At 41.1% G+C, this 13,103-nt stretch overlaps 1 protein-coding gene across 4 annotated transcripts in view; it reads left to right on the top strand.

Annotated features, from left to right (window-relative positions):
* SEC23IP (SEC23 interacting protein) overlaps window positions 1-13,103 on the top strand; it is a 58,179-nt gene that overhangs the window by 12,338 nt on the left and 32,738 nt on the right. For all 4 annotated transcript variants that reach the window (XR_005578402.2, XM_039465204.2, XM_039465205.2 and 1 more), the window contains exons 3-6: window positions 24-234; window positions 1,987-2,180; window positions 8,684-8,773; window positions 12,378-12,498. Coding sequence is in view for 3 of the 4 variants with exons in the window: in XM_039465204.2 (XP_039321138.1) it covers window positions 24-234; window positions 1,987-2,180; window positions 8,684-8,773; window positions 12,378-12,498 (616 nt within the window). In the remaining variant the exon portion in view is untranslated. The remainder of the gene's footprint in view (window positions 1-23; window positions 235-1,986; window positions 2,181-8,683; window positions 8,774-12,377; window positions 12,499-13,103) is intronic.

A 13,103-nucleotide genomic window follows, 5' to 3' on the forward strand; every position in this document is an offset into this window, starting at 1 on the left:
CTTCATTTTGCCGTCTCCTCCAGGTTCCTCCTTCAGTGCAGTCACCAATACAGCAGCAGGTACTTGTTAGACCTGGGGCTCCCTCTGTTCAAGTGCCACCTCCTTTTCTACTTCAAAACCCATATGAGCCTGTTCAGCCCCACTGGTTTTACTGCAAGGAGGTAGAATACAGACAACTGTGGATGCCTTTTAGTGTGTTTGACTCTTTGAATCTTGAAGAAATCTATAATTCAGGTAAGCACTGGTCATACATCATTCATATCTGATTTTAGGAAGAGAAGGAATGAGTATTTATCCATGGTCTATTTTCTGTGAATGTCAAATTCCTTAATTTTTGTAGACCCCAGACTCTGTACCTTAAGATGATGATATTAATGTATGTCCTGAGTTATCTGGGTAAGATATTTAAAGAAATGTTTTAGTCGGCTGGGCACGGTGGCTCACGCCTGTAATCCCAGCACTTTGGGAGGCCAAGGCGGGTGGATCACGAGGTCAAGAAATCGAGACCATCCTGGTCAACATGGTGAAACCCCGTCTCTACTAAAAATACAAAAAATTAGCTGGGCATGGTGGCGCATGCCTGTAATCCCAGCTACTCAGGAGGCTGAGGCAGGAGAATTGCCTGAACCCGGGAGGCGGAGGCTGCAGTGAGCTGAGATCGCGCCGTTGCACTCCAGCCTGGGTAACAAGAGCGAAACTCCGTCTCAAAAACAAACAAAAAAAATGTTTTAGTAATTCACTTCATAGTTTAAAGGTTATTTTGAATCAGAGAAGTTGATTAGTTCGTGTAATTCGGGTTTCAGTTTTTCTGTTTCCCTTTCATTTGTAGTTACGGCGGCATTTAGAAAGGGTTTTCTATGAAACTCCCAATCCTGGAGATGCTCTGTGAAGAAAGGGTTCAATGATCAGATGAGTTTTGGAAATGCTGCTCTCTATATCTAGGTCTTGAGAGAAATGTTGCACAGGAGTGCATTAAGGCTCTAAGAAGTCCTGCAGTGTAGAAATATGTTTATTTGTTTATCTTGGTAATATTTGATAATGGACTTAAAAAATCAACCTATTAATGGCCTTTAGAAACATATTCCATGGAACATTGCTATATGTAGATAATATTGCTCTGATTTATAAACAAATCCATCAGTTATTTGAATTATGCTTTTAAAGTTTGCCCTGGCGGTTATTTCTTTTTTTTTTTTTTGAGACGGAGTTTCGCTCTTGTTACCCAGGCTCGAGTGCAATGGCGCGATCTCGGCTCACTGCAGCCTCCGCCTCCTGGGTTGGGTTCAGGCAATTCTCCTGCCTCAGCCTCCTGAGTAGCTGGGATTATAGGCACGCACCACCATGCCCAGCTAATTTTTTGTATTTTTAGTAGAGACGGGGTTTCACCATGTTGACCAGGTTGGTCTCGATCTCTCGACCTCGTGATCCACTTGCTTCGGCCTCCCAAAGTGCTGGGATTACAGGTTTGAGCCACCGCGCCCGGCCGGCTATTTCTTTTTTACTTAAGAAGAGTCATAATTTTGAGCAGCACAAATTAATCTTAAACTTCTATTTTTAAATAAAAATGAGCTTAGTTTTTTGTCTTTAACGATTGAGTAGTCACCATATTCATTATTTATTATTTTGTTTTTATTTTTTTGAGACAAGAGTCTTACTCTGTTGCCCAGGCTGGAGCACAGTGGCACAATCTAGGCTCACTGCAATCTCTGCCTCCTGGATTCAAATGATTCTCCTGCCTCAGCCTCCTGATTAGCTGGGATTACAGGCATGAGCCATCATGCCTAGCTAATTTTGGTATTTTTAGTAGAGATGGGGGTTTCATCTATTGGCCAGGCTGGTCTAGAACTTCTGACCTCAAATGATCCTCCTGCCTCAGCCTCTCAGAGTGTTGGGACTACAGTCATGAGCCTCTGTGCCCAGTGGATTATTTATTATTTTAAAATATGCCTTGTATCAGTCAGGAAAAGTGTTAATTTTGTTCTCTAGTTCAGCCAGATCCGGAGAGCGTGGTTCTTGGTACGGATGGAGGGCGCTACGATGTTTACCTCTATGACCGAATAAGGAAGGCTGTGTACTGGGAAGAGGATCCCGCCGAAGTGAGACGCTGTACTTGGTTTTACAAGGGGGACACAGATAGTCGATTTATTCCCTATACTGAGGAGTTCAGTGAAAAACTAGAGGTACGAGTGCTTTATTTCTTTATGAGTTTCTTTAAGAACTGTAGGTCCTATATACATTGGTGAGTAACATCACTTACAGTGGAGCTGACTTTATTTACAAGACAGCTTGTCTTGATGCTGTTCACAGAGAAGATTACATTTTAAGTGATGCCATTGCCCATGAGGTGCTAATCGTGCCATCTGTGTCTAAAGATAGGATATGATTTACAGAGGTACATCACAGATCTAATAAGGTGCTTGTGTCAAGCCTTCAGTAGAACCTAGGCTGCTGGGATTTGTTGTTGATCGAAGATGCCAAGCATATGGACATTTTCAAATTAATATTCAGCAAAAGGCTTGAAGTCAGCCTCTGATTTGTGAAAATAATAAGCGTCATGAGCCTTATTGACCATCTTAAATAATTTCTTCAAGAAATTAGGCGGTTAATGTTGTTTTATATAATTCTGTTAAATGCTTGTGATAATTCTACTTAAGAGTTGAATGTTAGATACTTGAAATAAGTTAAGTGAATTCAGTTGCATAGAGGGGAAATGATATATAGAACATTTTAGTTAACATTTGGCTGGGTGTGGTGGCTCGTGTCTATAATCTCAGCACTGTGGGAGGCCGAGGTGGGCAGATCACTTGAGGCTGGGAGTTTTGAGACCAGCCTAGCCAACATGGTGAAACCATGTCTCTACTAAAAATACAAAAACTAGCTGGGCATGATGGCACACGCCAGCAGTCCCAGCTATTCAGGAGGCTGAGGAGGGAGGATCACCTGAGCCAGGGAAGTTGAGGCTGCAGTGAGCTGAGATCCTACCACTGCACTCCAGCCTGTGCAACGGGAATGAGACCCTCCCTCAGAAAAAAAAAAAAAGTATATGTTTATATATGTAGATCTCTCTCTCTCTCTCTCACTCTCTCTCTCTCTCTCTCTCTCTCTCTGTGTGTGTGTGTGTGTGTGTGTAGAAAGAAAAATGCATAAAGGAGTGCTGATGTCTATAGCTACTTAGACATAAATAAATAAAGGTATATTATAATTTTTGGTACCTTTGGTAGGCCCCTAGGAAACTATTATGTCCCCAGATTAAATGCTGAGTTTTACTGTTTTGAAGCTGAAGTATGTATTTTCAAGTCCAAGCAGTGTCTGAAAGTCTGCACTTTATCTTTAATGTGTTTGATTTTATGTGGGTGACATAGGCTTTGAGGTGGGATAGCTATCCATATACTGACCATTGCAACAACACATAGCTACCTAGGGAGACCTTAGCTTTTGTTCAGCTTCTTTCAGGAAACTCAGACCAGATCAGGGAAGAGGCAGAGAGGTTAGGAAGTAAGAAAGCCAGTAATGGAAAGGGAACAAGATGATAGGTATTGCTCAGCATCCTGTTGGTGATCCTATTCTGTTAGAGCACTCAGTGTTCTCTGTCTCCAATGAAAGGGTTGGAGACAGAGAACACCTTTAATTTGATGAGACATGATTGTCTCATGGAAAATCAGGAGAACTCTAGAAATACCCTTAGCACAAATATAAGAGTTTTTTGCAAGTCCATGTATATAAAATCAGCATAGGTAAATTAGTGACATTCCTGTACCATAGAAATAGCCAGTTAAAAATTATAATTGAAAAGAAGATACTATGTATTTATAACAGAGATACTATACAATTATAAAACTTCAGGCTTTGTAGGAAAAAAGTCCAAGAAAAGCACCCATGAGCTTTATGGAGATTAAACTACAAAACAGAATTGAAGAATGTAAAAGGTGACCTCAAGAAATGGAGCTAGGCTGGGCATGGTGGCGCCTGTCTATAATCCCAGCATTCTGGGAGGCCAAGGTCGGGGGTTGCTTCAGGAGTTCCAGACCAGCCTGGACAATATGGCAAAACCCTGTCTCTACAAAAAATAGACACACAAAGATTAGCTGGGTGTGGTAGCCCATGCCTCTGGTCTCAGCTACTCAGGAGGCTGAGGCAGGAGGATTGCTTGAGCCTGGGATGTTGAGCTGCAGTGAGCTGTGATTGTACCACAGCACTCCAGCCTGGGTGACAGACCAAGACGTTGTCTCAAAAAAAAAAAAAAAAAAAAAGAAATGAAGCTAAATATCATGTTTATATAAGCACTATCATAAAAGATATCACTTCTTCCCAAATTATCTGACAAATTTCTGGTAATCCCAATCAAAATTCACATCAAGGTTTTTTTGGTAGAATTTGTAAGTTGCTTCTAAATTTTATGTGGAAGATCGAAGTGTTAAGGATAATCAACCATTTTGACAATGAAATGTGGACTCTTTGCCAGATAATACTTACTATAAAGCTGTGGATTGAAAGGGAATATGAAGAAGTGAAATAATTTTTTTTTTTTTTTTGAGACAGGGTCTCATTCTGTCACCTAGACCAGAGGGCAGGGATGCAATCTCACCTCATTGCAACCTCCGCCTCCTGGGTTCAAGCGATTCTGCTGTCTCAGCCTCTTGTAGCTGGGATTACAGGTGCCTGCCACCATGCTCAGCTAATTTTTGTATTTTTTAGTAGAGACAGGGTTTCACCATGTTGGCCAGGCTGGTCTCAAACGTCTAACCCCAGGTGATCTGCCCACCTTGGCCTCCCAAAGTGCTGGGATTACAGATAGGAACCACCGTGCCCAGCCTGAATATAATTTTTAAGATGGTAAAAGTTTTCTTTCTTTAATCATTGTTGTTTGTGGCCTTGCTTTTAGAAATTATAAATTATATTTAAAGTTTTTTTAAAAGCAAAGAAGAGGGTAAAAAGTATAGGAGACTAGGTTGGGCATGGTGACTTACGTCTGTTATCCTAGTACTTTGGAGGCTGAGGTGGGCTGATTGCTTGAGGTCAGGATTTTGAGATCAGCCTGGCCAACATGGTAAAATCCTGTCTCTACTAAAAATACAAAATTAGCTGGACGTGGTTATGCACGCCTCCCTAGGTACTCAGGAGGCTGAGGTAGGAGTATCACTTGAACCTGGGAGGCGGAGGTTGTACTGAGAGCTGAGATCGTGCCATTGCACTGCAGCTTGGGTGACTCTGTTTCCAAAAAAAAAAAAGGTACAGAAGACCAATGAAGAGGAATTGTTACTGAGTGATTGTCCAAGACCAAAAGGAAATACTTCTCTTTTCACATGATTATCAAATACACATTGTTTTTTTTTTTTTTTTTTTTTTTTTTGAGACGGAGTTTCGCTCTTGTCACCCAGGCTGGAGTGCAATGGCGCGATCTCGGCTCACCGCAACCTCCGCCTCCTGGGTTCAGGCAATTCTCCTGCCTCAGCCTCCTGAGTAGCTGGGATTACAGGCACGCACCACCATGCCCAGCTAATTTTTTGTATTTTTTTTTTTTTTTTTTGAGACGGAGTTTCGCTCTTGTTACCCAGGCTGGAGTGCAACGGCGCGATCTCGGCTCACTGCAGCCTCCACCTCCTGGGTTCAGACAATTCTCCTGCCTCAGCCTCCTGGGTAGCTGGGATTACAGGCACACGACACCATGCCCAGCTAATTTTTTGTATTTTGTATTTTTAGTAGAGACGGGGTTTCACCATGTTGACCAGGATGGTCTCGATCTCTTGACCTCGTGATCCACCCGCCTCGGCCTCCCAAAGTGCTGGGATTACAGGCTTGAGCCACCGCGACCGGCCAATTTTTTGTATTTTTAGTAGAGACGGGGTTTCACCATGTTGACCAGGTTGGTCTCGATCTCTCGACGTTGTGATCCACCCTCCTCGGCCTCCCAAAGTGCTGGGATTACAGGCTTGAGCCACCGCGCCCGGCCCACGTTGTTAATAGTTAAAAAAAAAGACTTTTTAACAATTTTTACTTGTCAATTAAAAAAATACATGAACAAGAAAAAGGACTTTTGGGTATGTCAGAGGCTCCCCCTTACTTTGTATTGAATCTCTCCCCAAGAGGCCCTCAGATTTGTGCTTTGTAGAAACTAGAATAGCATGATTGGCCCTCGGTATTCACAACTTCCACATCTGCAGATTCAATCAAATACTCTGAAAATACTTAGGAAACAACAACAATAAAAATAACACAGGCTAGGCATGGTAGCTCACACCTGTAATCCTAGCACTTTGGGAGGCTGAGGCAGGTGAATCATCTGAGGTCAGGAGTTTGACACCAGCCTGGTCACTATAGTGAAACCTTGTCTCTACTAAAAATACAAAAATTAGCCAGATGTGGTGGCACATACCTGTAGTGCCAGCTACTCGGGAGGCTGAGGCAGGAGAATTGCCTGAACCCGGGAGGTGGAGGTTGCAGTGAGCAGAGATTGCATCACTGTACTCCAGCCTGGGCGACAGAGCAAGACTCTGTCTCAAGAAAATAAAAATGAAAGTAAAAATTACAGTATTAACACCTATTTACATAACATTTACATTTTATTAGATATTGTAAGCTAGAGAAGATTTAATGTGTAAGGGAGGATGTATATAGGTGTTATGCAAAAACAATTCTATTTTATATAAAGGACTTGAATACCAGGGATTTTGATATCTTTGAGGGGTCTTGGAACCAGTCCCCTGCAGAAACCAAGGAACGATCATGTATCTGGAGGAAGAGTAAGAAGATGGTTGGACAGTGAAGATTTTGGAGTTAGAAAGTCCTGAGTGATACTACTATAGCCCACATGAAAAAAGGAAAAAGTCAGTTCTGGGTGGTAACAAACTACAGTTCTCCCATTGCTATTTCCTAGTTGTGTCATCTTATGCAACTGTGTACAGGACTTAAAATGTCTGTTATGGGTTGAATTGTGTCTCCCCATCCCCCAAATATGTTGAATTACTAATCCCCAGGATCTCAGAATGTGACCTTATTTGGAAATAGCATAACTGCAAATGTAGTTAGTTAAGATGAGGTTTTACTGGAACAGGGTAGGACCCTAAGGCAATGTGACTTTCCATGTGAAGACAGACACACAGAAAGAATACCATGTGGTGAGGAAGGCAGAGGTTGGAGTTATGCTTCAAGCTGAGGAAAACCAATGATTGCCAGCAAGCACCAGAAGCTAGGAAGAGGGAAGGAGGGTTTCCTTATAGTTTTCAGAGGAACTGTGGCCTTCCTGGCACCTAATTTTCTACTTAGAGCCTCCAGAACTGTGGAATGATACATGTTTTTTTTTTTTCCTTTTTTTTGGTTAAAAAAAAAATTTTTTTTTTCAATTGCATTTTAGGTTTTGGGGTACATCTAAAGAACATGCAAGACTATTGCATAGGTACACACATGGCAGTGTGATTTGCTGCCTTCCTCCCCATAACCTGTATCTGGCATTTCTCCCCTTGCTATCTCTACCCAACTCCCCACCCCCCGCTATCCCTCTCCTATTTCCCCCCAACAGACCACAGTGTGTGATGCTCCCCTCCCTGTGTCCGCGTGTTCTCATTATTCAACACCCACCTATGAATGAGGACATGTGGTGTTTGATTTTCTGTTCTGTGTCAGTTTGCTGAGAATGATGGTTTCCCGGTTCATCCATGTCCCTACGAAGGACATGAACTCATCGTTTTTGATGGCTGCATAGTACTCCGTGGTGTATATGTGCCACATTTTCCTTGTCCAGTCTGTCATCGATAGGCATTTGGGTTGGTTCCAGGTCTTTGCTATTGTAAACAGTGCTGCAATGAACATTCGTGTGCATGTGTCCTTAATAGTACAACGATTTATAGTCCTTTGTATATATACCCAGTAATGGGATTGCTGGGTCAAATGGAATTTCTATTTCTAGGTCCTTGAGGAAGTGCCACACTGTCTTCCACAATGGTTGAACTAATTTACACTCCCACCAACAGTGTAAAGTGTTCCTATTTCTCTACATCCTCTCCAGCATCTGTTGTCTCCAGATTTTTTAATGATCACCATTCTAACTGGCGTGAGATGGTATCTCAATGTAGTTTTGATTTGCATTTCTCTAATGACCAGTGGTGATGAGCATTTTTTCATATATTTGTTGGCCTCATGTTTGTCTTTTGTAAAGTGTCTGTTCATATCCTTTGCCCACTTTTGAATGGGCTTGTTTGTTTTTTTCTTGTAAATCTGTTTTAGTTCTTTGATACATGTTTTTTCTTTTTCTTTTTTTTTTTTTTAAAAAAAGACGGGGTTTCACCATGATGGCCAGGCTGGTCTTGAACTCCTTACCTCAGGTGATCCACCCACCTCGGCCTCCCAAAGTGCTAGGATTACAGGTGTCAGCCACTGCGCCCGGCCGATACATGTTTTTTTTGTCACCCTGTTTGTGGTACTTTGTTAACGCAGCCCTAGGAAACAAACCAACTGCTTAAAACTTGGTTTTCTTCATGATGTAATGGGGATCATATTATTTAGGATTGATCGAGAGTAATTACTTTAATGATAAGAGTAAGGTGATAAGTATTTTAACCAATCAGTAAATGAGAACTACTATTACTGTTATTTTTATCACCATTATAGTTATTATTTTCCTCCATATTTTCTCTCAATGCAGTATAAATTTTTCATATTGGAATATGTGTTGTCTCTCCCATTATAGGCTGAATATAAAAAAGCTGTAACCACTAATCAGTGGCACCGAAGATTAGAGTTTCCAAGCGGAGAGACAATTGTTATGCATAATCCAAAGGTAATGATGCTGTTTAAAATATTAAGGTATTAAGTTCATTTTAATAGTTACTTTGCCACATATGTTTGATAAGTTGTTCCTTTTTAGTAACTTCTACAGTGGGAATGTTTTTATAACAAGTGCATTGCTTTTAAAACAGTTTATTATTATAGTGGATAATACAAATATTATTTGTTTCTATGATTCTCACTGATCATAGAAACAAAACCACAAATTTTTCTTAGGGTGAGGTACATGCCTGTGAGGGGCTGAGACGGTAGAATGCTTGAGCCACGGGGACAGCAGAACCCTGTCTCTATAAAAAATAGAAAAATTAGCTGGGCATAGTGGCACATGCCTGCAGTTCCAGCTACTCGAGAGGCAGAGGTGGGAGGATCACCTGAGCACAGGAGGTTGAGGCTGCAGTGAGTTGATTGCACCCCACTGCACTCCAGCATGGGTGACAGAGCAAGACCCCATCTCAAAATAAGTCATTTTTTCTCAGGCTGGATGTGGTGGTTCACACCTGTAATCAAGTGTGAAGATTGCTTGAGGCTAGGAATTTGAGACCAGCCTGGGCAAAAAGAGACTCTATCTCTACAAAAATTAAAAAAATTAGCTGAGGCATAGTGGTGTGCACTAGTCCTAGCTACTTGGGAGGCTGAGATGGGAGGAACACTTGAGCCCAAGAAGAGTTTGAGATTATAGTAAGCTATGATCACACTCTCTCCAGCCTGCGTGACAGAGGAAGACTCTGTCTAAATAAATAAATAAAATAAATAAAAAAGTATTTCTTACTAAGTTTCTGTTTATGGCAACATGATAACTGAAGTTTAGTATGCACTGTAGAAGTTGCTTGATAAATTTTTCGACTTGATCAAAAGTTGGCAAGCTTTTTCTATAAGGGGCTAGAGACAAAATATTTAAGACTTTGCAAGTTATGTGGTCCCTGTTGTAGCTACCCGCTCTGGCTGGCATTGTGGTGTGAAAGCAGCCAGAGTTTACAGTGTGTAAACCAATGAGTGTGATGTTTTCAATGAAACTTTATTCATAAAAACAGATGGTGGACCAGATTTTTCCTGTGGACTGTTGTGTGTGTATCTGCCTTTGATGTGGTTTGCTCTACCTTTCAAGTAAAAATGTGTCCTTTTTATTTGTATTATCTATTAATTTATCTTGTTTTTAAAAATTGTTGATTGCTGGTGTTCTGATTCTTTGATTTACCAATTTTAATTTCTCTGATCTTTAAGTTCCTCACCTGCAGTAATGATCTCCCAGGGTCATATTTTAGATGAAGTGAGGTAATTTATGCAGAAGCATCTAGCATATGACTTAGCACACAGTAGTTTCTGTGAACATAGGTTTTTTAAAATTTATTCATTTATTTTTAAGAAGAGAATAAAAAACAAAAATAACATAATCCAACTACTTCTGTAGTCCTTATTGATATTGAAATAAATAAAAATAAAAACATTCATATGCCAACAAAATGTAAATAGTTTCAAAGGATATTAAATGAAAAATAAAAGCCTCCTATCTTTGCCTTTCTCGTTTATCCTCTCCATAGTAACCAGTCTTAATCTTTTTGTTTGTTTGTTTTTTTAAGAGACAAGGTCTCACTCTTACTCAGGCTGCAGTGCAATGGCCAATCACAACGCACTGTATCTTTGAACTCTGGGCTGAAGGGATCCTCCTGCCCCAGCCTTCTGAGAAGCTAAGACTATATATGTGTGCCACCTTGCCTTGCCACTTTTTAAGATTTTTTTTTTTTGCAGAGACATGGGGTCTTGCCATCTTGCCCAGGTTGGCCTTGAACTCGGGCTCAAGCCATCCTCCTGCCTCGGCCTCCCAAAGTGCTGAGATTACATGTATGAGCTAATGTGCCTGGCTAACCTTTTTTTTTTTTGACAGACATTTTGCATACTACATCAAGTGTATATGTATATATATATATATATATATATTTTTTTTTTTTGAGACAGAGTTTCGCTCTCGTTACCCAGGCCTGAGTGCAATGGCGCGATCTCGGCTCACTGCAGCCTCCGCCTCCTGGGTTCAGGCAATTCTCCTGCCTCAGCCTCCTGAGTAGCTGGGATTACAGGCATGCACCACCATGCCCAGCTAATTTTTTGTATTTTTAGTAGAGATGGGGTTTCACCATGTTGACCAGGATGGTCTCGATCTCTTGACCTCGTGATCCACCCATCTCGGCCTCCCAAAGTGCTGGGATTACAGGTGTGAGCCACCGTGCCTGGCAACTTTTTTTTTTTTTAAAGAAAATTTTCTGTATGGTAGAGGGCTGAATTTAATACAGTTGATTTAACAGAATGGATTTCCTGAAATGTGGTGGGGTTTTGTCATTCAGTTTTTATCAGTGAAATTGAAATTGTATTTTAATTGGGAATCTTACTATTTAAAGGATTTTGCTTTACATGCTTTTTTTTTTTTTTTTTTTTTTTTTTTAAGACAGAGTTTTATTGCCCAGGCTGGAGTGCAGTGGCGCCATCTTGGCTCACCACAACCTCTGCCTCCTGGGTTCAAGTGATTCTTCTGCCTCAGCCTTCCAAGTAGCTAGGATTACAGGCATGCGCCACCATGCCTGGCTAATTTTGTATTTTTAGTAGAGATGGGATTTCTGCATGTTCGTCAGGCTGGTTTCAAACTCCTGACCTCAGGTGATGCGCTTGCCCTGGCCTCCCAAAGTGCTGGGATTAACAGGCATGAGCCACCATGCCCAGCACGTAAAATATTTTTTGTAAGACAAAGACTCCTCAATTGCAGATTACTTGTCCTTGATTTCTTTTTTGCTTTTATTTTATTATTTTTTGTAGAGACAGGGTCTCTAACTTTGTTGCCTAGGCCGCTCTGGAACTCCTGAGCTCAAGCAGTCTTCCCACCTTGGCCTCTCAGAGTGTTGGGATTTCAGGCATGAGCCACTGCACTGGGCCTGTCCTTGATTTCCTGTGTGTAAACCTGCAGTTTTATGTTAGCTTTATTTATTTTTATTTTTTATATTATTTTATTTCTTTGAGACAGGATTTTGCTCTGTTGCTCAGGCTGGCAGGCTGGAGTGCAGTGGCACAAACACAGCTCATTGCAGCCTTTACTGCCTGAGCTCAAGTGATCCTTCTGCCTCGGCTTCCTGAAAAGCTGGGACCATAGGCATGCACCACCACGTCTGGCTAATTTTTAAATTTTTTGTAGAGACAGGTTCTCACCATATTGCCCAGGCTTGTCTTAAACTCCTGGCCTCAATTCATCCTCCCCACTCAGCCTCCCAAAGTGCTGGGATTACAGGCATGAGCCACCATACCTGGCCTATGTTATTAGCTTTTAAGTCAAAGTATAATACTTTTGATTTAATTGTATAATTTTCAACATTAGCATTGGAAAGGTGTTGATTTGTTTAATTTTGGTGGTTAATGAACACTAGCAAGACTCAAAGACTCAGAGAGTCTTACCTAGTGTTCATTAACCATCAAAATTAATCTTTTGGGGGAACAGTACTAATAATTTATAAATTATCCATACTCTGAGATATAGCTTATTATGTATTAAGCTACATAGGCTGTAGTGGAAAAGAATTTGTTAATGAGCTTTGTCATAATCCTGTTGCATCTTGAAGGTTATTGTTCAGTTCCAGCCCTCGTCAGTGCCGGATGAATGGGGGACCACGCAAGATGGACACACAAGGCCCAGGGTTGTAAAGCGTGGAATTGACGATAACCTTGATGAAATTCCTGACGGTGTGTATAGTTTGTTTAGAACTGAGGTCTGTTTTAGTCCTCTCCATTTTAGCATCATTCTTTAGAATGATGAAGAAAAACACAGTTACTAGAATTCCCTGCCACAGCAGCTATAGCATGCAGGCGTCAGCCAGTTTGGCACATATCTTTTTTTTTTTTTTGAGGCACGGTCTCACTCTGTCATTCAGGCTGGAGTGCTGTGTTGTGAATAAACATGGCTCACTGCAGCCTCAACCTCCTGGGCTCATCTGATCCTCCCACCTCAGCCTCCTGAGTATCTGGGATGAAAGATGTACACTACCACACCCAGCTAATTTTTCTGTTTTTTGTAGAGATGAAGTTTTGTCATGTTGTTCGGACTTTTCTTGAACTCCTGAGCTCAAGCTATTTGCCTCCCTCAGCCTTCCAGAGTGCTGAAATTACAAGCATGAGCCATGTCTTTCTTTTTGATTTTGTTACTTTTGTATCTTTATTTTTTTAATTGATGCATAATAATTATACATATTAATGGGGTACACCTGATATTTTGATACATGCCTACGATGTGTCTGTGTCGTGGTGAAATCGAAGTAAGTAGTATGTCCATCACCTCAAACATTCATCAT

Source organism: Saimiri boliviensis, chromosome 12 (genome assembly GCF_048565385.1).
Source record: "Saimiri boliviensis isolate mSaiBol1 chromosome 12, mSaiBol1.pri, whole genome shotgun sequence".
NCBI lineage: Eukaryota > Metazoa > Chordata > Mammalia > Primates > Cebidae > Saimiri > Saimiri boliviensis.